This window comes from Dermochelys coriacea, chromosome 10 (assembly GCF_009764565.3).
Source record: "Dermochelys coriacea isolate rDerCor1 chromosome 10, rDerCor1.pri.v4, whole genome shotgun sequence".
In the NCBI taxonomy this organism is placed as follows: domain Eukaryota; kingdom Metazoa; phylum Chordata; order Testudines; family Dermochelyidae; genus Dermochelys; species Dermochelys coriacea.
This window is the reverse complement of record NC_050077.1, coordinates 58,145,688-58,172,517: the sequence shown is the minus strand read 5'-3', so window position 1 is coordinate 58,172,517 and position 26,830 is coordinate 58,145,688. Positions and strand designations below refer to the sequence as shown.

Here is a 26,830-nt window from a genome sequence, read left to right as displayed (position 1 = left end):
GAACACTTCAATCTCTCTGGTCACTCGATCACAGACCTAAGAGTGGCTATACTTCAACAAAAAAGCTTCAAAAACAGACTCCAACGAGAGACTGCTGAATTGGAATTAATTTGCAAACTGGATACAATTAACTTAGGCTTGAATAGAGACTGGGAATGGATGAGTCATTACACAAAGTAAAACTATTTCCCCATGGTATTTCTCCCTCCCACCCCACCCCCCACTGTCCCTCTGATATTCTTGTTAACTGCTGGAATTAGCCTACCTGCTTGTCACCATGAAAGGTTTTCCTCCTTCCCCCCCCTGCTGTTGGTGATGGCTTATCTTAAGTGATCACTCTCCTTACAGTGTGTATGATAAACCCATTGTTTCATGTTCTCTGTGTGTGTGTATATAAATCTCTCCTCTGTTTTTTCCACCAAATGCATCCGATGAAGTGAGCTGTAGCTCACGAAAGCTTATGCTCTAATAAATTTGTTAGTCTCTAAGGTGCCACAAGTACTCCTTTTCTTTTTAAAAGTAATCAGAAATTGATCCTACACTCCAGCCAGCCACCAGCTCAGTCCACTGACCCCGCCCCCCAGGGACTGCTGTTAACTTTCCATCTGACATTCCACAGTATAACCCATGTCATGGAGCTTCTGACCACAGAAAGTCTGCATGGAGAAGGGTTGATTTGTACCAGTAAATCTTGCATTATGGTGTTGGAGAGGAGAGTACACAGCAAGCCAGCACAACCTAAAATGTGGCCAGGGATGGCTAGCGGGAGTGATGATCCCCATGCAATGCCTGCTGGTGGAGATCCAATGGAGTCTCAACTACAATCCATCCTCATCATCGTATCCACTCATCATACTCCACACCTGAACGTAGCCATTATATGAACAACATACCCCCATATCTCAATGTCTGTTCTTTGACCTGTTAAACTTTTACCCTCAATCGGGGAGATTGCAGATTATGTATTCCTTACACCATCCATTCCTAAACCGAATTTCACACCACTTGATAATCTGTACCTTATTCCCTGATAACCAGAAACTTCTATGCTTAAACTCTGTACCGTTTTCTTTTTACTTCCACATCATGAGCAAGGGTAGTGCAAACATTGCCACCCTCCGTGAGACTGAATCCTTGGTCTGAAATGCACTGGTATCTGCTCGGGCAGGGAGTTGCAGTTTGTACTTTGTTGCTCCAGCAGGACTCAGTCAATCCCTAGGAGTGAAATTCACTGGCTCCCTTAATGTGGCTACAGAAAGGGCCAAGTGCAACTGAAGCACCCTGGCTGTGCTGTGTGGAAGGAGGCTGGGAAGAGAGGCTATGCATGAGGGACTCTGCATACTTTCTACAGACTGTGGGACTGAGGACTTGTCTACACATACATTGTACCACGTATAGTTAGTGATACAGCTCCTCTATTGCACATGCAGTTAAATTAGTATATTTTCTTCTTATAAGGTAAGGAGAATAAAGTGTAACAGTATGGCTACATCCACAGGAGGGATTAAATAATTTCAAAGGAAAACAAGTCCCTAACTGAAATAATTGAATTGGTACAAAACAGTATGTAGACCAGATATAAATATCATGGTGGCACTCCTCCAAATCAGTATCTGTGTTTGTATAGGGACTAGCGATGTGCGCTTAAACTGAGAGAAAGCGTGAGGAGGTGGAGGCAGAGTCAGTATATCCATGAACTGCAGGGATCCACTGCGTGTTCTGCTGCTAGGAGAAAAATTTCATCCACATATTCCCCCCCAACCATTTACTCAGGTTCTGCACATGGGTATGGATTTCAGGCTAAGTGAAAGTTTCTGGCAAAATAGGTACATTAAAAAAAGCCTATTAATAAATTTGTATTTTGAATATTTCTAGCCAGTTCCAATCAAAAGTACAGAGTTGTGGCAAATGCACATTTTTTTCTCCTAAGTGCTGATTACTTAGGATTTATGGTTTTAAGGCAGTAGCCTAAGTGTTTGTTTCCCTGGAAATGTGCTTTTACTATAAGTTACGGTTTAGTGAACTGTAAATGCCACACAGATGCTGATCTACAAATTAGCAATTAGTAAAGCTCTCCACCAAAATGGAGATGTCTCTTTGCAAATCTGTGCTTCACAGAAGGTTTAAGCAAGGGTGTGTGTGATGGGGTGAGGTAAGGGTGAGGTGGGGGAGAAGGGTGGCTGTTATCACTACATTTTACTGGTTGATGAAGTGATCCCTTTATGGGATTTGTGCATAAATTTAGGTTTGTTAAAGTGTTTCAATATCCTTTGGTTGAAAGACAAGCAAATATAGAAACAGTACTGGGTATAAAGTAATCCGATATTTTAATACACTTCTGAACAGCTTTAGAAGCCTGATCCTGATGAATGTCTTCAATGCCCGTTGAAGTCCATGGATGTGAATGATGCTGAACATCCCGCATTTGGCACCCAGGAGGACTGAAACTCTTAAGGAAGAACATAAAAATATTAATAGCATGTAAAGGCAATTTTTTTTTTGAAGGAAAGGAAACCAGACCTCGGAAAACTAAGATTTACACTAAGATTCAGTGTAAGAGCAAACAGACCTGAATCTCATTGGATGAGTAGCATGGCGAGGGTTTGAGGCTGTGGGCTCTGTCCCAGATCTGGCTGGCTTTCTGGTGTCCTTTAAAAAATGTGTTTAGTGTCATCAATAAATCAGGGGCCATGGATTTCTCCTGCAACTCTTTTTAAATTACATGGTATTCTAGACACTGGAAAAAAAAATCATCTCACACCTGAGCTCCCAGCTCTGTGCGGCAGCTGGGATCTAAAGGGCACAAAATGATTCATGCATATACAACGTTATCTGATTCTACCTGTCCCCCAAAACAAATGTGACTAGGGGTCAGATCCTTGGCTATGGCTGCAGTGCACACAGTGCAATTCGGGGTTGGGAAGGGGGCAACAGTGACTTAAAGCTCTCCTCTGCAGTTCTTTATCCTGCTGCAGCTATGGATAGACCAGTACCCTTCTTTGCCATGTTAGAGCAGCAAGTTCATGCCAGGGCCAGTCTGCAATGGCACCTGGAGCTGAAGGCACTGCTGAGGAGCAGCATGGCATAGGGGGTCCTAGCCATGCTCTTTTTCCTTGCTACCCCAGCAGCCTGGAGTGAGAGAGGCAGAAAGTCACCTCTGCACGAGCAGAGCATCTTATGTGGGGTTATCTTCCCCGGGGCCAGTTAAGACCAGTGTGCAGGGGGTTGAGCAAGGTAGGAGTGGGGGCTCTTATTTTCAGTTTCCTAGTGATTGGACCTTTAATTGCACTTAAAGCTAATCAGGTTCCAATAAGGTGCTCTCATTTAAGGGACCACCAGAATGTATATTCCTGCCTTATAAATAAATGCAAGTTTGGCACAAGTTTTGCTTTTCCCTTATTTGTCCCAGGAGAGGAGCCCCCATACTGCTGAGTCAGCTCCATTTACTAGGAACTGCTGGATTTGTGGCCACCCCAGCGTCTGGCTGCTGTGCAGAGAGAAGTATCTCAGCAGGCAGGGATGAGCCAGAGCTCCTGCCTCCCCTGTGCTTCGTACCCCAAAGGAGAAGGCTGCAGCTCAGCTTGGTTGTTAAAACGTGAGCAAGAGTAGCTGGATCCTGCGGTAGCGAAGTGCCCCTCTTGGAGTGAACTGCAGAGCCTGGCAGTGGGATGGGGCCAGAGGGGAGTTGTGCCTGAGTGACTGTCTCAGGGCTGAGTAGCCATGGAGGGAGGGAAGGGGTGGAGAGTGAGATCCGCTCTTAGCTCACACACACAGCCCTATAAAGCTAGGCTGCTCCGCTGAACGGGCTGCATTTCTCCTGCTGCTGCAGTGTCTCTGCCTCCCCTCTGCCCTGCCTGAGGGTCTAGAGGGATTAAGGAAAGTAGGGAAATCCATTCCGTGCAGGAGGAGGTGGAGGGAGGGGGCCAGTCATTAGCATTCCTCTGCTGTGCCTGAGCTGGCAGCATCTCAAGGAGAGATCCGGGGCCAGCCCAGGAAGGGAGCTGGGACCAGGAAGAGGAGCCGGAGCCCTGTTACTGATACCCTGTCCCCCAGAACCCCTCAGCCCTGTGTGCCACCAAGCACTCGCCTTCTAGTTTCTGCTCTGCGTCTCTTTCCCTTTCTTTATCCTGCTCTGAGTGCCTGTTCTCGGCAGCTGCCTGGCTGATTTGGGGCTGGAGCTGAACTTTGCTTCGGGGTCTGGGGCTCTGCAGCTGCTGCCCTTCCCCAGTGAGGCTGGCTCTGGGGATGGGACTCCGGGAGCTGACTGTCTGGCTGATCGTGGCTGTGGGGCTGGTACATGGTGAGTGGACTTTTGTGCTTCTCTTTCCTTTTCTGCCCCTTGTGGCTGTGTATCTGAGGGCTCTGCTTGCCCACATGTCCTTTGCTTAGCCCTTTCTCTCCACAGGGTTTGGGCTGGAGTTTACTCTCCTGGTTCTTAGTCATCAGATGTAGCCTGGGTGGTGAGGCCACTGTGCAGATGCTCTGCAAACTGCCCCTAGCCCAACAGGTAGCCCTGGGCAGAGTTTGGCAAACTGAGAGGAGGGGATGTGATTCCTAACGTGCTGGCATGTAAGGGATACCGATGTGGGTTAGGAAGAAAGGCAATTGCCTTTAAATCCTTTTGGAGAGTCTTCTGCGGGACTCTTCTGCAGTGGTGGGTGGACTGATGCTCACCCCCAGATTGTTCCCTCTCCCTACATCCTGCTGTTGCATTGGCGCTCAGACCAGCAGCGTGAAAACTGTTCCCTAGCCCAGATCACTGTCTGGGATCAGCCTCAATGGTTTTTACCCCCTTGGCAGGAGTAGGGGCTAAAAGATGAGGGGGAGGGGAAACATACTCCTGGCTTTTAGACAGTAAGCTCCTCAGGGTAGGGATCCTGGCGTCCTTTGTGTGGGGAACACAAGGTTGGTGATCAGGAAATAAGCAGGGGGGTACATGACAACATTGCTTTGGGATGGGGACAGACACACAGGTCAAACACAAAAAGGACTAATTCCTACAGTGATGTGGATTTCCATTTTTACACAGTCCTCTAATTCTCTCCTGTATTGGCTCTTCCATACTTCCATCCCAGGGGTATGATTTCTCTCTCACCAAAAGTAAATGACAGAATCAGTGTCCTCTCTAGAATGATATGGAGCTTTGAGGTGCACAAAGATGATAAAATTTCCCCAGTGGTGTGATTTAGTATTTGTATTACTGTAAAGCCTCGGAATCCTAGTCATGGACCAGGACCCCATTGTCCTAGGCGGGGTTCAAGCACAGGGCAAGAAAACTGTCCCTGCCCCAGAGAGTTTACAATCCAATGATATGGGTACTTTGATTGTCCGTGTAATCTCCCAGTTATTCCGTCATTGTCTTGTCCTTTTCAGGTATATCACATTCTTCTGTTTTTCTAGTTACAGCTATGCTACACCAAGTATCAAATTATGAGCAGTTTAGTTCATCCATTAAAAACTGCTACATCTCACTAGTTCTCATCCCTGATCCAAAGGATGCAAATGTTGACACATTGATCTTAACATTTGGAAATTGCTGTCCCTGGCTAAAGAGGGGAACTGGTCAAAGTGGCAGATTCTGAAAGGTGAGACATATCAACCAGAAGTTCTACCTACTAAAAGTCAGGGAAGAGAAGAGGTGAGTGGTAGCAGTTTTGGGATAAGAGTTTGCTATGGTAGTTAATGGAACAGATGTCTTGGAAGGAGGAAGTATAAAGTAAAAGGTAACATATTGCCTGATTTGGCTAATGGGAGCAGATTCTGAGTGGAAAGCATTTCTGAATGCTGCATTCTTTTACATCATAATGCTGACAGTAGATTCCTAAGTATTTATCAATTTACTTTTACTTTTTCAAAGTGTCCCTGCAAGGAGAGTTCCAGAGGAAGCTCTATAAGGAGTTGCTGAAGAATTACAATCCTCTGGAGAGGCCTGTGGCCAATGATTCCCAGCCGCTCACTGTCTACTTCACTCTTAGCCTCATGCAGATCATGGATGTGGTAAGTCTTTAACATTACAGGATGCTACTTCTTTAAGAGGCTAAGTATTACTGCACCCAATTGACTTAGCCATGGAAATATGACTGTGATGAGTGGATGGTAGAGTTTCTTTGGGAAAGCACGGGTAACTCAGACAGTCCAAAGCCAAGTTTTGACGGATTCATTTTAAAAAAAATAAATCAAGATTTTAGCTATGTCAAATTTAAGTCTCTTTCTGAGATCTACTCAACCTCCTAGATATTCACAAATCTACCAATTCTCAGAACAGATCGCTTTCAAAGAAAGAGTCAAGGTTTCTTCTTTGCTTTATTCTAATCCTTAATTATACTTTGATCCAGTGTGAAAGTGCTGTCTTTTGAAAGAGATGTAAAACAAAGATCCTGATTACAGTGGCTGTAAAAGAACTCATGGCACTTTTTGCTTGTGGTGGGGTATCTGGCAAAATCTCATCTTGGGTAATTGCATTTTACATTGCTCCTGTATCTTAATTTAGATCAGCTATTCTTCATATCCTATCCTAAACTTTTATGTAACTGTGTTCTGTTAATTAGCAGCTGTGTTCGACGCCACAACTGGTTGCATATCGATGGTGAATGAAGTGATTCCTGTACAGAGTTTGTTATATTTGCATTTGTGAAATGACAAAACTGCTGGGAAAAATCCCATGAATAGCTAGAATGTACCACATGAGGTCATTGATATGTGATATCAAGGTGATTATACTTTACTGTTCACCACATCATTCATTTTTATTAGATTTAAAGTCACTTAGTAAAGAGATTAGTTATTTAAACACTAATAGTTAACCTCTAAATGCCATAATGTCTCCAGAAGATGTTCAAAGTAAAAAACATTAGGAGCAGCAGAATTAAATAAACTGATGGGATTATATATGACAGATAGCTTGTTTTTTTAAAATTTCCTTACAAGCTGTCGATTGGCAAAAGCTGGTCATTGTTGATTTACTATCAAAAGGTCAGTACACTGTGCAGGCTTAAATGTTCCTAGTCTCTGATAAACATAAGTTTTAGGGTTAGATTTTAGATTTCCAAGACCTAAATGGGAATCATGATAGGTATTTCCAGTGTGAGATTTATTATTCACTGACATGAGTGTAGCTAGTAATAGGCAACTGTTTGTGTTTGTGCAATTAAAACCAACAAGTAATCCTATCACTTATATCTAGTTGTGGCTGTTTTACATTTATTTATTTATTTTATTTAAATTTATTTAAAAAAATAAGTTTTAATACATGGCACATGAGAACATAACAATGGCCATACTGGGTCAGACCAATGGTCCTTCTAGCTCAGTATCTGGTCTTCCAACAGTGGCTGGTGTCGGGTGCTTCAGAAGGAATGAACAGAATAGGGCAATTTATCCAGTGATGCATCCCCTGTTCTCCAGTCCCAGCTTCTAGCAATCAAGTTTAGAGAGAAAGTGTAGGGTTGCATCCCTGACCATCTTGGCTAATGGCCATTGATGGACCGGTCCTCCATGAACTTATCTAATTCTTTTTTTAACTCATTTATACTTTTGGCCTTCACAGCATCCCCTGGCAATGAGTTCTGTGGGTTGATGGTGCATCAACCTGTGGAACTGGTAGGACACTGGATAGGAGGACAGAAATTACAGGCAGCGTGTCTCTAGGCGCATTAGGGAGGGGAGGACGGGTGTTTTACACAGGCTGGAATAGGCAATTTGAAGAGGCTCTGGCAGGTTAAATTTGATGCATAATTTAATCACAGACTGTGGCTGCACCTGCATGGGCACCTAGTATCAGGAGAGGTCAACTACGATGTAGTTAGAAGCACAGGCCACAGCGGTAGACTAGTGCTGTAGATGGTACTAGTTTCCCTTTTGGACAGTATACAAAGTGATGGTGGTAGTAGTAGTAACTGTTTGTTATGGTAGTGCCTAAAAACCGACCAAGCATGGGGCCCCGTTGGTCTAGGTCCTGTACAAATCCAGAGTTATAGACTGCCCCTCCCCAAAGAGCTTACAGTCTAAATGGACAAGACAAGCACCGGCTGGGGGAAGAGGTGCTAAACAGAAGCATAATGAGCAATGTGATGACAGCAAACATGTTAGTTCCACATATTTTTGGGGAGCGGGGTGGGCTTAATTAGGAGGTGATCAGCTAAACGGAAAGAAAAACGAAGGGAGAGAGCACCCTGAAGGAAAGGGGGACAGGGCAGGGGACAAGAGAGTAATAGGGGCTGATGTAGATGGAAGTTGAGTTGAAGGGAGTGGGAAGGAGAGGGTTGGAGCAAACAGCCAGTCAGTGCAGGCAGAAGAAGTCCACTCAACGGTAGAAAGTTCCCTGAATGTCCGAAGGCCCCTGCTTTGGCTGCTTTTGCAGCCTTTCCTACCAGATGGAGTGTCTGGCTGGTTCCTCTCAGCAGTTCTTCCCTAAGGACACAGGGAGAAGAGGGGAAAGGAGGAGAGGCACCACTTGGGTCCTAGTGCCTCCAGAGTAGAGGAGGTTTCAGAGTAGAGGAGGCTTCTCAGCTCAGTTCTGGGTCCAGAGAGATGCTGGGGAGGAAGAGTGACCCTGACTGGATTCTCTGGGTCTCCATGTGTGCTTTCTGCAACTACTTACTTATTTAGATTTAATCTTTTTGTGCCTTCCTGCCTTCATAGTGCCAGAATTATCAGAAGAGCTCAGCACTCCTTATTGGGGCCAGACTTTCAAAAGAGTTCAGCACTCTGGATGATGAGCACTTGAAAATCTGGCTGCCACCTCTTCTGGTCTAATGTGTAATTACGTACAGTTACAAATGCAAACTTCAACATGGTGCAAAGTACCTTAGCTGAACTCCAAATAGACTTCAAAAAAGCCTTCTACACCATTGATCTCATTTCCAACATGGCCTCCAGCTGCAGAGTTCCTGCTTGAGTATGTGCCTTTTCCTGCAGGAATTCTGACAGTACAGCGTGATCCCCTCCATAGGCTGTGCCTCTTGTACAAATAAGTTTTTATAAAACCTAAGACCAATCAGAGTATTTCCATATTGATTAATTCCAAAAGTAAGTTTCATTTAAAAAAACAAAAAGGCAAATCAGTGCTCCCTTTGCAGTGCATTTAACCCATTTCAGCATTATGCTGATGCCTGAGAACCTGAAAGTGAAATTGACAGGGAACTGGTTAGCTAGACAATAAGAAAACTAATTAATCTATATTTGTTTGAGCTGAAATATAGAAAGCAAACAAATAGCATGAAAAGATGAAAGAGGTTTAAAAATTATTTATTTTAATAATTAAAGGTGCTGTTTATAACAAAATTAATTACATTTAAGGGCTTTAAAAATATAGACATATGTGATGTAGCCTTACTGAAGTCAATGCAGTTATTCCTGGAATTAATTTGGACCATATATGTTAATCTATGTCTACACCAGAAAGGTTTGCCAGTATCGCTGTACTGGCAAATCCTCCTAGTGGGGATGTAATTTATATCAACAAAAGAGTTCCTTTACTGCTATGTTTATACCAGTTCTCTGAATGAAATAAACTATGCTGGGAGGCTTTGTCACTGATATAACTGCATATAGGCTGGAGCTTTTGCCATGATGATGACAATGAGGGGCAAGATTTTTTTCCGCCACACTCCTAACCAACAGCAATGCAGGCAAAACTGTTAAGTGTAGACTGAGCCCAAATGAACATTAACTAGCGTGCAAATAGTTGGATACTCAAATGACTAAAGGCCAACAGCCAGTGAACTTTACAGAGCTATCATTTCTTCTGGAGTTATTGAGTATAATCAAAAATAATAGTGGAAAAGGCAAATATCCATTTATCATTAGACTGAAAACTCCTTTCTGTACATTTTTTTTTAATTCAAACAACAGCAAGCCAGTGATACTGTAGTTGCTGTAAAATTGACAGCATCTCTGCCTCGAAGTGTTGGGATTGACAGGCATGGGGAGAAACCAACCAGGCTTCACAGTATAAAATAAACGAGTATTGTGGATTTTCAACTAGAATCAAATACTGAAGGGGATGAGTACTCGTCACAACAATTACTTAATGAGCTAGTAACAAAATGTGCCACCAACATACTTCCTGGTGACTGATGCATTCTCTTTACTTGACTCATTTAGTGGTGGATTAAGGGTGCATCTCTAGTGCACCAGACTGGACACCACCTCTGCAGGAAGCCCTTTAATTTCCCCTGGTGAATAGAATGTGCAAGCCCACAGCCCAGCTGCTGTTACTTGCTCATCTCTCTCCTGTTTTCTCCTGCACGGGAAAAGGGGCAGAAAGTACTTCCAGCCCCTCTGCCACAGTGGGGGTTACCTCCTCACAGGTTTTAATGCTCCCTGAAATGAATGAATGAATCCAATGAATGCTCCCTCCAAGACTACTGAGTCCTCTTTATTTTTGTTTTACTTTTTTTTGAAATGAGAACTGCCACCACTTTGATAAAGGGAGTGAAAAATAACCTGCTTTCCCTGTGACTTGTCATTTGCTGAAATCTTATTTTGAAACTTCTTGTGGCAAAGCAATTTAGGATGAGCAAATAGGCTGATATTCAAATTCAGGGAGCCTGTTGTTTAGAAAACATTTGGTAATTTTGGGATCAAGACAGACAAACTGGAAATAAAAGGAGTAAGAAATGAACCAAGACTTACAGGAATATGGGAGCAATGGGAACATTTCAAGAGCCAAGAGAGAGGAGAATTAACTCTCCCCTTTATTATTCTGGTATCTGTACCCTTTAGTGGCAGAAGTAGAGGAGGGATTCCTAGGTGGGTAGGATATAGCAGCATCAGCAATGAGTATGTTTAAAAGATGTGGAGCATGCCTTTTAAAAACACAGTCCTTTATGTAGACTGATCGTATTCTCCCAATCCCCAGTGATAGAAACATATTGCTATCATAAACGGCTATACTTCCAGTCCCTCCATACTCCCTAGTACTGCTCTGCAGTGTCAGCATTGGATGTGAACCCAAACAATCTTGTATAACATGAAAAAGCTGCCTGTGTATAAAATCTCTCACAATATATTTTATGAAATCTATTGAAAATATATATTTTCCCCATGGGATAAATCAGGGTGTTTTTAAACATGACTTGGTTATCTTATTTTTTCCTAACTTCTCATACTTTTCACACTATTGTAAGTCTGAGCCTGGAGCTACGTAGCAATGTAATATGAAATTTAATATCACATTCCTTGCCCTTCTTCTGTAGTGTTATATTGAAGCAGATAGCAAAATGAGTGCAATTCCAAGTCTATAAAGAACACTCAGAAAGGAAAGATGGTAGCTGAACAACATACAGTGATGATGGCAGGAGTTTTTTATTCCTTTTATGAAATTTCAAAATGGATATATTTAGGTTTACTGTGAGATAACATGATCTAGAGAAGCTTTTCCAAAAGACCTCAAGGACACCACAATATGTCATGAGACATAATGTGAAAACTCTAATCAATGAATGCAAAATCAGCATAAGTCCCCACTGCAGACTTCTCAAGAGAGTCAGGTAGAAAGAGTCAGGACATCTGAGATGCTATACTGTTCAAGTACTGTCTTTTACATTTTGTTTTTTTTGCATTTGTAGAGGTTGTATAAACAACATTTAAAAGCCTTTGCCCTCTCCAACAGGACTGTCTGATACAAGAAAAAATACTTTAGATGAAGTTTAACAGAATTTATTGGCTATTTGCTTCAAAGCATTTCCTCTTCCATGTTGTACTTGTCTCCTTTTTTCCAGCTCAAACAGAGTGAAGCATTGAACCAATTTAACTGAATGTTTTTGCTTGTGCTGTTTTCTTTCAAAAATGACATTTTGTGTCTGGGAGCTTGTTGCTTCAAGGCATTAGTTGTTGGTGTAAATATATCCTAATGGCACCCATTGATGTACTTTTAGGTCCCAGATCAGCAAAGTATTTGGAGATGTGCTTGTTGTCATCGGGACTTAATCTGGTATTTAAGTGCTTTTCTGAATTGGAGCTATAATAAGGTTTTGTCAATATTTTCATTTTAAACCGTGAAGTGGGAGCATTTGGAGTCTGTGTGTAAGCAGGCAAGATATCTTGTCTCTCTCATTTTACATTGGACTGGAATTTTGTATACAAGTTATCCTTGTTCATGCAGACTTTTTTTTAACCAGGTGAGATGTTTGAAAGTTAGGAATAAAAGAATTGCTGTACTGTACCAGACCCTGGCTTTTAAAGCTAGGTATATGCTTTCTGGTAGGGTCCAGTAATAAGAGCTTCAGTAGAAACTCAGATGTTTTAGTTTGCAGATGTTTGTGTGTATCCTTCATTCTCTTTTGAGATGCATGGTTTAAACTCCTTACGTTTTGCTTTAAATCTAGAGTTTGTACACAGTATCTCAATGTAAAATTCAAGAGTTTCTCCTGATTTCACATAAAATTAATGTACCTCTTATAATTTCCAAGCAAAACCAAATTAACTCAGTTGGTCTCAAAACTGAGCCAGATTCATAACCTTGGAGAGTCTCTAGACAAAAATGGTCTCTCTTTTTTTGATTCTATAGCAAAACCCGCAACCAAGTGAGTTGTGTAGTTTGTGGTTTTAATTGCAACCATTTCACACAAACATAGTATTGCTGTTGGGCACAGACATCTATATTTTGAAAATTTGTTTGATTTTTTTCCCTTTTTTGGATGAATAAATTTATTTTCAAAGTCTCGCTTCTTTTGATGTGAAAGCAACTATTTTGTGTGGAATTTTTTCTCAACTATTAAATAGCTTGTTAACTAGGTACTGTTGAACTGTTCTAATTAACCTGAAAGATGACTCAAATTTTTGGCAATATTTGCACTAAATTGAATTAAACCTCCCCATCTGCCAAATGTTTCAGATAAATGCTTCACGCCATTATTTTTCATTTTCTCCTGCTTCTGATCTGTTTGGTTTCTTCTCAGGACTGAAAACAAAAATGCTGAGATATTGTTTGTGAATAGTATCTCATGCAAATGTGTTCTTGTTGGCTTTTCAGTTCAGTTTTGCAGACAAAATTATATAAAAGGATCCAGACTTCTGGCAGCTTATCTCAGCTGAACTGCAGTTTCCTCATCATACTTTCACCTCTGGAAACCTGGCTATACAAAGCGAAGTCCCTGGTCATGCAAAAGTTTGCACGTGCTAAGTTTTACACACTGTGAGTAACACCATTCATTTCAATTGGGATACGCACCATGCTTAGTTAAGCCTGCATATATGTCTTTGTAAGATCAAGGCCTAAGTTAGATAACAAATCATTTGGATCCAACAAACAAATACCAGTGTGAAATATTTTGAAATGTTAAAAGAAAATCACACTCTTATTCAAAGAGAGCAATGAATTCTATAAAACCAATCACCCATCGAAGAAAAGAGGAAAAAAAATCTGGAAGAAATTAATAAAATGGAGTTGAATCAACTGGCACATTGAAAAGGAGTGCTAAGGACATGGATAAGCTGCTTATCAAGTCTCAACAGCTTCTTTTGCATACAGTAGCTCAGGGAGAAGCTCATCAAATCTGCATTGTTCTTCGTAATTGTTAGCATTCATTTGTGGACTTTAGAAAAAGTCTCTCTGAGTCTGTCTCTGCTCTCTTTCCCTGCTCAGTCTTCCTCTCTCCATTATGCAGAGAAAATGTGCAACCCTTTAATCTCCATAGATTAAGTTTTTTCCTTGGATTGTGGAAAAATGGAGCAGTGCTGGAATATATTTTCCAATAGTTTTAAATGAATTTGGTGCTCTTGAAAGTGACTGGATTGACAGAGGATATGTATATACTGCAATTAAAAACCTGCAGCTGGCCCATGTCAGCTGACTTGGACTTGTGGGGCTCAGGCAAAGAGCTAAGGGGCTGTTGAATTATGGTGTAGACATGCAGGCTCAGGCTGGAGCCTGGGCTCTAGGACCCTGCGAGATGGGAGAGTCTGTATGTGCTTCTTAATGATTTTACTTATGGCTTGGCTAATAATTTTGCCTCTGTTAGTTTCCTGTTTCCACCCATTCTTCTCAAGCTGTGCTGTCTCTTGAAAGAGACCTTAAATAAATTCAGTCTGCTATAGGATGCACAGTGGTGAAGAACAAAGGACTATTTAAACTACTTGCCTAAAGAAAAATAAAGGTCATGATGTTTCTTCTTTTGTAAAACTGTTTCTGTATTCATTGGACTTCGGATCAGGCCCTTGTCTATGAACATCAAGACTTGTGAACTCTCCTCTCAATGTCCAGGAGAGTGGCTATTTTGTAATGGGTAATTTCTGTAGAAAATTGTCTCAGAATTACTGTACCAAGAAGAAAAATATTTTCATTAGTTATCAGCAAAGCAATTCATACATCTAACATTTCTCTCATATCCTTTGTAAGGCCGTGCTGTTATTACGAATTGAGGGGTCACACGACTTCCTATGTCATAAAAAGATTTATTGAATATTTATTATTACAGTAGGGTAAAAGGTTTGCTCTGTTCAGTAACTTGAGATCATTTGCAGAACTTCCTGTTAACAGGACAGTAGGTTCATGACTGGCATGAGCGTTCAGTTCTTAAAGAAACTGTACAAATGTATATATTAACTGTGTTACCTAGACCAATAAATCCTCACAAGATACAACATACAGATTTTGAGGGGCCTAGGGAACATCATGTGCATATTCAGTCATTGTATTAAACCATAACCATATCACAATAACACATCAGCTCTTCGAAGCAAGGGCCATTTCTTTGTGTTTGTAAGTACAGTGGGGCTCTGCCCTCTAACTGCTACCACAACAGAAATAATAAATAATAATGAACACATTAAACAAGAAAATTAGAAGAGTTCCTAAGATTTTGTGCAGGACTTTAGTCATGTAATTAATAATAGGTTTCATAGTAGCAGCCGTGTTAGTCTGTATTCGCAAAAAGAAAAGGAGTACTTGTGGCACCTTAGAGACTAACAAATTTATTAGAGCATAAGCTTTCGTGAGCTACAGCTCACTTCATCGGATGCATTTAATTAATAATAATGAGAGCTACCCAATTAAATCCCTTCATAGTACTTTGAAAATATGGAGTTAATGCATTATGGGCCAGACTCTACAACCCTCTTTCATTGAGCAACACTTACACCAACCAGTCCCATTGCCTTTATTGTCCATTCAGCATGAGGAAGGGTTGCAGAATCTGGCCCTAAAAAGTTGGTAGTACCACATTGTTACATTGATGCAAGTCCACTGATGAGCTCCTTTTTCAAGATAAGTGCCTGCTTTTAAAATTCTTCAATGTTAATTATTTTGTTTTAATTTATTTTTTGGTGTCCAGTAAACAAAGGCAAGTATTAAAGACACTTCCTAGCTTCCTCTAGCTTTCTAAAGCAACAAAGTGAAAACTCACTTCCTGTATTCTCTAACCTAGGATCTCAGTATCTGAGGTTCCAAGGAAATCAGTCTATGATTAGGATTGATAAATGAGACTCTGAGGGCATTATAATCTTTGGTATATTAAAAAATGAAACAGTGGTTTGTAACCTATCATCTTTACATACTATAGCTCAAAATACATTATCAGTAAATTTAAGTCAAATAATTATACATATGACTATAGAAAAGTGGATCAAATTTCTCCAGCACTCATCATAAAGCCATAAAACATTTTATAATTAATAATGGGGGTGGTGGAACTCTGTATTATTTTCCAGTAGTATAATTAAAATACTTAGTCTTATCTAATACTCTGTTCAACTCTGGTTGTTATATGTAGACAATATTCAGAGACATCATTAGCAAAAAACTAGAAAAGTGGTCTCAAGGCTTTTTGATTATAATCACTTAATTCACCTGGTTGCCAATCTCTGGACAAATCACTCTGTCCAATTTTTCTAAATAATAGTTAACAATTTACTAGGAAAGCTTTGTTCTTGTCTAGAAAGGTTATTCCAGGCCCCTGGTCAATTGCATTCTCTTACATTAATGTGGCAGTGCTGATAGAAATTTCACTTGAGTCTGATTGTATAGATGTTCAGTGTACGAAAATTCAAAAGTTCAGAAATTTGAAAGTGCAGAAAGCTTCCTAGCATATATTTAAGAATGAAAGTGAGTTGGTCCATATTTGAAACATAAAAATCCCTGTCAGTTCCATATACATCTGTTAGCATGAAAATCTGTAAAGCCAACAGTATTCCATAATCTATATTTAATTGTGGTTTATTCCTGCATCTCAGAATTGACACCTAAGTCAGTTAAATACTGTAAAATGTAAGCTTATTTGTGAAACATATTTTCTTAGAGAAGCAAACTCTTTAAGCATTGAGAGAGCATTTTCTTGAACCATCCTCTCTGATTTTTAGTTTGGAGTTGGCCATGGGACAGTTGCTGTAGTATAATCCCCTAGCAAATTTTCTGGGATCAGCTTCAAGAACATTAAACTAAAATCAGCACAATGGTATCTTTTCCCAGAATGATGCATTAGGAACTCTGCTGCTGTTAGCAATGGTGTAGGTCCCAAGCCTGGATAAAAGAGGAAGGTGTTGCAATTGAGTTTGTGACTCACTCATGTAAAACCTTATTGTGAGGAAACATTTCAGTTAAATCCAAATTTGAGGATGGTAGGTGCAGGTGGAGCTCAAAACCCAAGCATGACAGATCTCAGTGAAAGCCAAAAGAAAGCTGAGATCTTGATTCATCGAATCCTGATGACCAAATCTGTAACAAGAATAGACATGTGGAATGGGCCTACTTTGTATAGTATTGGAAAACTGGCACAAGTTACATGAGAAATTAAAAAATACCCTTTGAACGTGCTTGGCATCAGTGAGACAAGATGGACAGGGAGTGGCAAGATGTTGTTTGATGGTGCTACCGTCTTATAGTGAGAAAGAGCACACACAAAAGAGATGTAGGAGCTATGCTGGATAACATCACAGTGAAGACTGCTGGCTTGTGAGCCAATGAATGACAGATTAATAACAGCCAGGCTACAAACAAGACATGTCAAGTGTACAATAATAATAAAAAGTATATGCACTGACAGGTGCAGCAGGCAATGGTGAAAAGGATACATTCCATGAACAGGTGGAGCAAGTATTGCCTAACTAACTATGATATCACATTGATTATAGGCAACTGCAACCCACAAATTGGCAACAACTTTGTCGGCTGGGAAGAAGTCATGAGTGGGACATTGGAAGGCATCCAAAGTGATATTGGCGGAAAGCTCTGTGGCACAAAGATAGGAGACAATCTCTTCCTGCACAAGAGGCTTCGTTAGTTGACATGGAGATCACCAGACAATACAGCTGTCAACCAGATATCTCTCGTTTGTATATTTAAGAGATGAGTGTGACGGGTTCCCCCAGGGTGCCACCTGGAACTGGGGTACCACAGAGTCATAGTAGCCATTACTTACAGGTGGGCAGAAACGTTTACAGGAAGGCTGAGCATTTCCACAGCCCTTTGTCTTTATTGCTGAGCTATTAGCACCATCTAGCTTCATCATTGTTGTACCTGAAAGGCTAGCTGTGGGTGTTTTTCGAGAGTAAACACATTTGAAATACAGATCTATAGTCAATATTCATAACTTCAGATACAAAAATGATACATGCATACAAATAGGATAATTGTATTCAGCAAATCAGCTTTTCCAGTGACACCTTACATGACCCATCTTGTACAAAATGCATCATAATTATGCCATAATCCCCATGATGAATATGGGCTGTAGTGTCACAATGAGCTTTTTCTTCGGGGGATGTCAGAGTCAGCACAGGAGCTGATGTTGGCTCAGATAATTATCTTTTAGCAGCCACATTAGAACTTAAACACCAAAAGATCACAAAGGTGTACAAAAAGTGTGTTATAGCAATAGAGAAGTTCAGGGATAAAGAAATGCAGATCAGACTTCAGACTGCACTTAGGAACTGTTCCAGTGTTTTACCGGACTAGGCTGATGAAAGTCTGGAAGAAGGTGGTAGTCAAGACAGCAGAGGGAAGTAGTGGGCTTCCAAAGAGGGTGGAAGAAAGATGCATCCATTACTGCGGAACATGGGCAGTGATTGACAATTGGAAAGCTCTGAAGGCAAAAAAAGAACAGTGCAAGGCACAGGTAGAAGGCTTAGAGGCATATGAAAGATACAGAGGAAAAGATAAAGAAGAGATGCACAAAAGATAGAAATGCCTGGAATCAAGAGAAGGCTACAGAAGCAGTAGCACAGAGAGGAGTCTTAAAGCAGCTCTGTAGAATGGTGAAAGACCTTTCAGGAAGAACCAGATAGTCTCACACACTTCCATTTTAAACTGTCCAGATCTGATGATCACACATGGTTCGAGAGCAGTGCTAACGCTAAGTTAGGATATGGCTACACTAGAGAGTTCTCCCATCAGCTTAATTACTCCAGTCCCCACGAACGGCGGTAGCTATGTTGGTGGGAGAAGCTCTTCAGGCTGACATGGCGCTGTCCACAGTGGTGCTTATTTACTCCTCTGAGCAACATAATTTATGTCAACTTAAGCTGTAGTGTAGCCATAGGCTTAGCAATAAGAGAGAGGGACCAATAACACCTGATGTATTTAAAGCAGCTGTCAAATGGGAAATCTCCTGGGGTTGACAGAATTCAAGCAGAGGCACTAAAGGTGGGAAGTGAACATCTGATTGAGTACTTAACAAAACTCTAACAAAAGGTGAAAGAACAAGTGCCACAAGACTGGAAAGATGATATCATTGTGGCATTGCCAAAAAATGGGTGATCTTATTTGGTGCATGTACTGGAGAGGTATTATACTGCTACCAATCCTGCGTAAAGTATTGTCTACCATTATGCTGAATAGCATGAAGAAGGCAGTGGATGAAATGTTATGAGAGGAACAGGTGCATCTTGTGGTGAACTGATATTCACCCTTTGACAGATCATTGAAAAAGCTACTCTTTGGCAAAGACTTATCTTAATCCATTTTATCGATTTTAAGAAAGTATTCAGTAGTGTCCACAGAGATCCGCTGTGGGATACCAAACAAGCTGATCAATGTAAACAGTAGATTTGGTGATGAAACAGACAACAGAAGGCATTGTGGATGGTATAAAATAGATAAGTGGAGATGAGTTACATGAGCTTGACTTTGCTGACAACATTCCTTTTCTAAGTATGATGAAGAATGGAATGACTGCCCTTACATCAGAGGTAGAACAGGAAGTAGCAAAAATTAGATTGAAAGTAAATGCAGAGAAAACTAAAATTATAATGTAGGAAACTGGACAACTGATGCAAAGGTGTACATGGATGGAAAAGTTTCAGAGTAGCAGCCGTGTTAGTCTGTATTCGCAAAAAGAAAAGGAGTACTTGTGGCACCTTAGAGACTAACAAATTTATTAGAGCATAAGCTTTCGTGAGCTACAGCTCACTTCATCGGATGCATTTGGTGGAAAAAACAGAGGAGAGATTTATATACACACACAGAGAACATGAAACAATGGGTTTATCATACACACTGTAAGGAGAGTGATCACTTAAGATAAGCCATCACCAGCAGCAGGCGGGGAAAGGAGGAAAACCTTTCATGGTGACAAGCAAGGTAGGCTAATTCCAGCAGTTAACAAGAATATCAGAGGAACAGTGGGGGGTGAGGTGGGGGGGGAGAAATACCATGGGGAAATAGTTTTACTTTGTGTAATGACTTATCCATTCCCAGTATCTATTCAAGCCTAAGTTAATTGTATCCAGTTTGCAAATTAATTCCAATTCAGCAGTGTCTCGTTGGAGTCTGTTTTTGAAGCTTTTTTGTTGAAGTATAGCCACTCTTAGGTCTGTAATCGAGTGACCAGAGAGATTGAAGTGTTCTCCAACTGGTTTTTGAATGTTATAATTCTTGACGTCTGATTTGTGTCCATTCATTCTTTTACGTAGAGACTGTCCAGTTTGGCCAATGTACATGGCAGAGGGGCATTGCTGGCACATGATGGCATATATCACATTGGTAGATGCGCAGGTGAACGAGCCTCTGATAGTGTGGCTGATGTGATTAGGCCCTATGATGGTATCCCCTGAATAGATATGTGGACAGAGTTGGCAACGGGCTTTGTTGCAAGGATAGGTTCCTGGGTTAGTGGTTCTGTTGTGTGGTGTGTGGTTGCTGGTGAGTATTTGCTTCAGACTGGGGGGCTGTCTGTAAGCAAGGACTGGCCTGTCTCCCAAGATCTGTGAGAGTGATGGGTCGTCCGTCAGGATAGGTTGTAGATCCTTGATGATGCGTTGGAGAGGTTTTAGTTGGGGGCTGAAGGTGATGGCTAGTGGCGTTCTGTTATTTTCTTTGTTGGGCCTGTCCTGTAGTAGGTGACTTCTGGGTACTCTTCTGGCTCTGTCAATCTGTTTCTTCACTTCAGCAGGTGGGTATTGTAGTTGTAGGAATGCATGATAGAGATCTTGTAGGTGTTTGTCTCTGTCTGAGAGATTGGAGCAAATGCGGTTATATCGTAGAGCTTGGCTGTAGACAATGGATCGTGTGGTATGATCTGGATGAAAGCTAGAGGCATGTAGGTAGGACTAGCGGTCAGTAGGTTTCCGATATAGGGTGGTGTTTATGTGACCATCGCTTATTAGCACCGTAGTGTCCAGGAAGTGGATCTCTTGTGTGGACTGGTCCAGGCTGAGGTTGATGGTGGGATGGAAATTGTTGAAATCATGGTGGAATTCCTCAAGAGCTTCTTTTCCATGGGTCCAGATGATGAAGATGTCATCAATGTAGCGCAAGTAGAGTAGGGGCATTAGGGGACGAGAGCTGAGGAAGCGTTGTTCTAAGTCAGCCATAAAAATGTTGGCATACTGTGGGGCCATGCAGGTACCCATCGCAGTGCCGCTGATTTGAAGGTATACATTGTCACCAAATGTGAAATAGTTATGGGTGAGGACAAAGTCACAAAGTTCAGCCACCAGGTTAGCCGTGACAGTATCAGGGATACTGTTTCTGACGGCTTGTAGTCCATCTTTGTGTGGAATGTTGGTGTAGAGGGCTTCTACATCCATAGTGGCTAGGATGGTGTTTTTAGGAAGATCACCAATGGACTGTAGTTTCCTCAGGAAGTCAGTGGTGTCTCGAAGATAGCTGGGAGTGCTGGTAACGAAGGGCCTGAGGAGGGAGTCTACATAGCCAGACAATCCTGCTGTCAGGGTGCCAGTGCCTGAGATGATGGGGCGTCCAGGATTTCCAGGTTTATGGATCTTGGGTAGCAGATAAAATACCCCAGGTCGGGGTTCTAGGGGTGTGTCTGTGCGGATTTGTTCTTGTGCTTTTTCAGGGAGTTTTTTGAGCAAGTGCTGTAGTTTCTTTTGGTAACTCTCAGTGGGATCAGAGGGTAATGGCTTGTAGAAAGTGGTGTTGGAGAGCTGCCTAGTAGCCTCTTGTTCATACTCCGACCTATTCATGATGACGACAGCACCTCCTTTGTCAGCCTTTTTGATTATGATGTCAGAGTTGTTTCTGAGGCTGTGGATGGCACTGTGTTCTGCATGGCTGAGGTTATGGGGTAAGCGATGCTGCTTTTCCACAATTTCAGCTCGTGCACGTTGGCGGAAGCACTCTATGTAGAAATCCAGGCTGCTGTTTCGACCTTCAGGAGGAGTCCACCCAGAATCCTTCTTTTTGTAGTGTTGGCAGGAAGGTCTCTGTGGGTTAATATGTTGGTCAGAGGTGTGTTGGAAATATTCCTTGAGTCTGAGACATCGAAAATAGGATTCTAGGTCACCACAGAACTGTATCATGTTGGATGGAAAAGAAATCTAATGGGTAGATGAATTCTCCTTCCTGGGGAGTGTGGTGACATTTGAAGGTGGCTGCAATAAAAATATTCATGTGAGATAGGGAAAAGCAAACATGACTTTTGGAAAGATAAACAACATCTGGTCAAACAGAGGTCTCCATACCCAATTAAAGATTGCATTATACTGCGTGATTGTACTGAGCATGCCACTGTGTGGAGCATAGACTTGGCTGATGATAGGGACAAACAAAAAAGGAGGCTGCCCATCACATATGGCTGAGGAAGATACTCCACATTTCATGGAAAGGCAAAATAACAAATGAGAGAGTAAGGGAGCTGACAGAGCGGGACATGTTAGAAAATATCCCAGAAAGAAGGCTTGTGGTTTGGACATCTACACCACATGGTAGATAGGAGACATGTTAAGTAAACACTGAATTGGGTACGTGAGGGAGAAAAGACAAAGTGAAGAAGGCCAAGAAAGAATTGGTAGGGGATGGTGACAGAGAGATTGAATGATCTGGCATCACCTGGGAAGAAGTACCACAACTAGAGAGTGATCGTAATCAGTGGAGGAACTGGACTGCCCATTGTGTCAATGGCTCAGGAGAAACTAAGATCTAAGGATGATTGGGGATTTTTCAGGTGTACTGTGGGCAGTTTTTATTTTATTTAATTTTTCTGGGAATTTATCAGTGTTTATTACCACAAGAACAAAAACAGGTGAAAATCAGTGCAAAAACCTATTAATTTTTCTGGATAAATATTGGGGTTTATTTGAAAAGTAAATTAATGGTTTGAATGCTGTTCATCAATATGGTTTGCTGCAGAACTCAAATCACAATACCACCTCTGATCTTAAGAAAACAATACATCTCTAAACCCCAAATAAAACTTTTCATTTCAATAAACAGTTTACTGTTGTAGATTTAGAACTATTAGCCTATAAATATTTACATTTAATAATTGGGCCACACCATTTGCAGCGCTTCCACTCAACTTCATCTTTTTCTCCTGTTTTTGTTTTCTTAAAATTTTCAAATACCTGTACTTCCTTGTGTTCTGAAATGTATTCTGATACATATTTTAATTTTCTTCCCATTTTAGTGTATCCTATTTAAACTGTTATCGGCTAACAGCGTGAAATGTATATGTGGTAGGCATGAGATTCATCAGTACGTTCAGACACGCACGGATTTCAGAGCTTGCGTGTGTGTCTGTTTGTTTATTTTGTGTATCTTCTAGACTAATACATAGCTTTCCTTCAACAGGCAGCTTTGCATATACACACAGATTAATGTAAGATCGAAATACATATATCTCATGCAATGTATTGTATTTTCCTAATAAAACAAGTTATTTTTTATATATTTGAATGATACAAAACTAGGGTGAAAATCTGAAAAAACTATATAATACTTTTTGTAAAGCCTGGGAATTTTTTGGTAAAAATCAGTTTAAACTGAAAATGAAGAGATTTAACGATAGGACTCCATGGACCTGTGCAGAGCCCCCATTCTCTGTCAGGAGATGAGCACAAAGGGTGAAATAGTGACTCTTGGTAGTACTAGGGTATTAAGGATTGTCTGGGTTTCAAGCCCAATAAGTGCTAAGAAAGAATTTATACAGTGTCTTGGATATTACCCCAGTGTGGTGGAAGTGACGCATTTTCAGAATTCCAGTTGAAATGTACATGCTCAGAAGGAAAGCACAGAGATGATTTTAATATGTACTATAAATAGCATAAATTGAATTGCTCATATAAACAGAGGCTAAAACTACAAAACTAGTTTTGTAGTTTATTCCTCATTAAACCCATCAAGAGCCATCAATCTCATAAATAAGGTTTACCGTACCATAATAAATGCATGCAAAATATATGTGTAAATAAGATAAAGGCTGGGAGACACATCTGCAAAATCAAAGTCCTTTGCATTGGATATTGTTGGCTTTTGTTAGTTCTTTCGTTTTGGGTCTGTGTGTACCCCAAGGAATACTCGAGACCATACTAAAGGTGGGTGAAAAGGAAAAACAGTGAAAATATATCCTGAGCGTGGCAGCAAATCATTAGACTGAATGATTGTCTTAAATAAAAGTAAATAAAATTCTATCATCAAATACTTTGCCTAAATGCTTTCTTTGGTCTTCAGAATTCCAGCACTGTGGTTGGGGGAGGTGAGGCTAAAGTCAATAATTAAGCTAGGTTTTAGCTGTGCTTTGGCTTCAATTAAAGTAAGATGGAGTGAGCCAAGCACAGCTGTCATCTACCAAAAGTGTCTAGATGGTCTATCCGCTGGAACCTCAGGGAGTGCAATGCTTCCACTGAGTAATCGTCATTTTCAAAAAGTGACAAGTGACTTTTTGGGTGCCTCATTTTTCAGTGTCCAATTTGAGGCACTTAAAGCGGCCTCATTTTTTCAGGGTCCCATGCACAACACTTGCTAAAAATCAGACTGCTTAAGGTGCCTCTAGTTGAGTACACAAAATGGAGCCACCCCAAATTACTAGTTAGCCTCTGAAAATTTAGACCATGGGAACTGGATAATGCAACATCAAATGTAGGATGTAAATTAGGGTAGAATTTGCCTAATATGGATAAATCTTACCTAACCAGAGAAATTAAAATATAGACATGTAGGACTGGAAGGGACTTTGAGAAATCAACAAGTCCAGCCCCCTGTGCTGAGGCAGGACCCAGTAAACCTAGACCAGCCCTGGGATCATCAGGGGCTTTTCTTGCTGCCATAGCCTCTTGGGTGGTGATTGAGGGGGGGAACAGCGGCCCCTCCTCTGGGTTGGGACCTGCCCTCCTCTGGAGCCACAAACACCGGAAAAGCAGACAGCCAATGTGAGTTACCCACCTTCACAGGGGCGGTGGGGCTCAGGCTTCTGGCCTTAGTCCTCACGTAGTGGGTAGCAGGCTCCGGCTGCATGGCTTTGACCATTGGACTCTGGGCTTTGGCTGCGCAGTGGCAGGCTCCATCCCCTGGCTGCAGGACTCTATCTCCGGGCTCACCACCTCCCTCATGGTCCCTGCTGCCTCCCTACCCGCCTCCCCATTCAAGGCTTAATTTGTCCCCCAGCTTGCCAGGGCTGAGTAATTCTGCTGTGAAAAGTGATATTTGTAAAAGTGTTAATATCACTTTTCATTGCCTCCCAGCTAGCTAAGGGGTCTGCTGCTGTGAAAAGTGATATAAACAAACATGCAAATGTCACTTTTCACAGCAGCAAACTTACTAGTTAGCAAGTCTAAAAAATGCAACCAAAAAAGCAAAAGAAACTATATATATATATATATATATATATATAAAAAGACAAGAACATGCAAAGCACCTTATTTGTGTTTCTATTCTGTTTAGGTCCAGCAAAGAATGTAGACAACTGCAAGTTATTTTTATTATTGAGTCTGCAAAAAAACTCTACATAAATAAATTCCTATGATTTGGACATGTATATGTGCATATTTGTGTTTTTTCTAAAGTTAATTAGATACTTTAAGAAAAATTGTCTGAGTGGCTACCAGTAAGAGTTGATGGCTGCATTCTGAGGCCACCAAAAAAATTGTCGTGAGAATCCCTGCCCTAGCCTCTGTTTGTCAGAAGCTGGGAATGGGTGACAGGGGCTGGATCACTTGATGATCACCTGTTCTGTTCATTCCCTCTGGGGCACCTGGAATTGACCACTGTTGGAAGACAGGATACTGGACTACATGGACTTTTGGTCTGACCCAGCATGTCCGTTCTTATGTGTTTGTCCAACCTGTTCTTAAAAAACCCTCCAGTGATGGGGATTCCACAACATCCCTTGCAATCATATTCCAGTGATGAACAACCTTTATATTTAGAATTTTTTCCCTAAAATCTAACTAAATCTCCCTTGTTGAAGATTAAGCCCATTACTTCTTGTCCTGCCATTGGTGGACATGGCTAACAATCCACTGATATCTTCTTTATAAAAGCCCTCACTATACTTGAAGATTGTTACAAGGTTCCCCCTTAGTCTTCGTTTCTCAAGACTACATTTGTGCAGTTTTGTTAACTTTTCCTCATGTCAGTTTTTCTAAAACCTGTTATAATTTTTATTACTCTCCTCAGGACTGTGTCCCATTTTTTCACATCTTTCCTAAATTGTGGCACCCAGAATTGGACTCAGTTCTCCAGCTGAGGCCTCACAATGCCACTTAGAATGGGACAAATTACCTGCCATGTTCTGCATATTACAACTCTTGTTAATACAACAATCATGTTAATACATGTCCTAGAAATCTCTCCAGTTAGTTAAGATTTATCCATATTAGGCAAATTCCACCATAATTTATACCTGTGTAATCCGACTTAGGGTGGAATTTGGTTATTGCTTTCAGAGAAAGAATCAGGTCATGACTTCTGTCCATCCTTTTATGAATGGAAAGCAGGAATTTCATGGTGAAACATGTCACATATGGTATGAGAGGGAGTGGGAATTTGGATCTGGGGTTTTGATTTGAGCCCATCTCTAATTTTGACCTAAAGATTTTAACTTCTTCTTCGAGTGATGTCGATGTCAGTGTTAATGCGTCCCTACGTCTTTGCTCAGAGATTTTTACAGCAGTGCCTGCAAGGGCTGCGCATGTGCAGTGCCTGCCTTGCGCGGCAACTGTGCCTCAATAGCACACTTGCGTGGCCAGGCTTTCCAGTTCCTTCTCTACTGTCCCCAGCTGAGGAGGAGCTCAGCAGACTCGCTCAATTTTTTCCCCCGCTTTAGCTAATTTAGTTAGTTTTTAAATAGTTTTACCCAGTATTTAGTTTGAATTTTCCTTTCCTTGTTCTCTCCAACAAAAAGCAGACAAACACATTTTTTCCCTTCCTGTTTTCCTGTCAGTTAGACAGTTCATACTATGCCTGGCTCACCAGGTTTTAAGAGATGCACTATAGGCATTCCCATCTTGGAGGGCCAGTCTCAATGTGTTAGCTGTTTGGGGGAGTCCACATCCCCCCAAAATGTGCCTAGTGCAATAAGTTAAAGGCCAGAGCATGAAAGGACAGAGACCTGAGGCTCAAGTTAATCTTAATGGAGAAGTCCCTCAGACCTGCCTCTGAGCCAGGTGCAGAGTCCTCCTCAGGACAACGTCCACATAGGTCAGTAAAAGATTA

At 41.3% G+C, this 26,830-nt stretch overlaps 1 protein-coding gene across 1 annotated transcript in view; it reads left to right on the top strand.

Annotated features, from left to right (window-relative positions):
• Positions 1–3,430: 3,430 nt before the first annotated feature.
• Positions 3,431–26,830, top strand: part of CHRFAM7A (CHRNA7 (exons 5-10) and FAM7A (exons A-E) fusion) — a 97,982-nt gene continuing 74,582 nt past the window's right edge. Inside the window, exons 1-2 of the mRNA XM_038420783.2 lie at positions 3,431–4,300; positions 5,858–5,997. Of these exons, the coding sequence (XP_038276711.1) occupies positions 4,246–4,300; positions 5,858–5,997 (195 nt within the window). The 5' untranslated portion in view covers positions 3,431–4,245. The remainder of the gene's footprint in view (positions 4,301–5,857; positions 5,998–26,830) is intronic.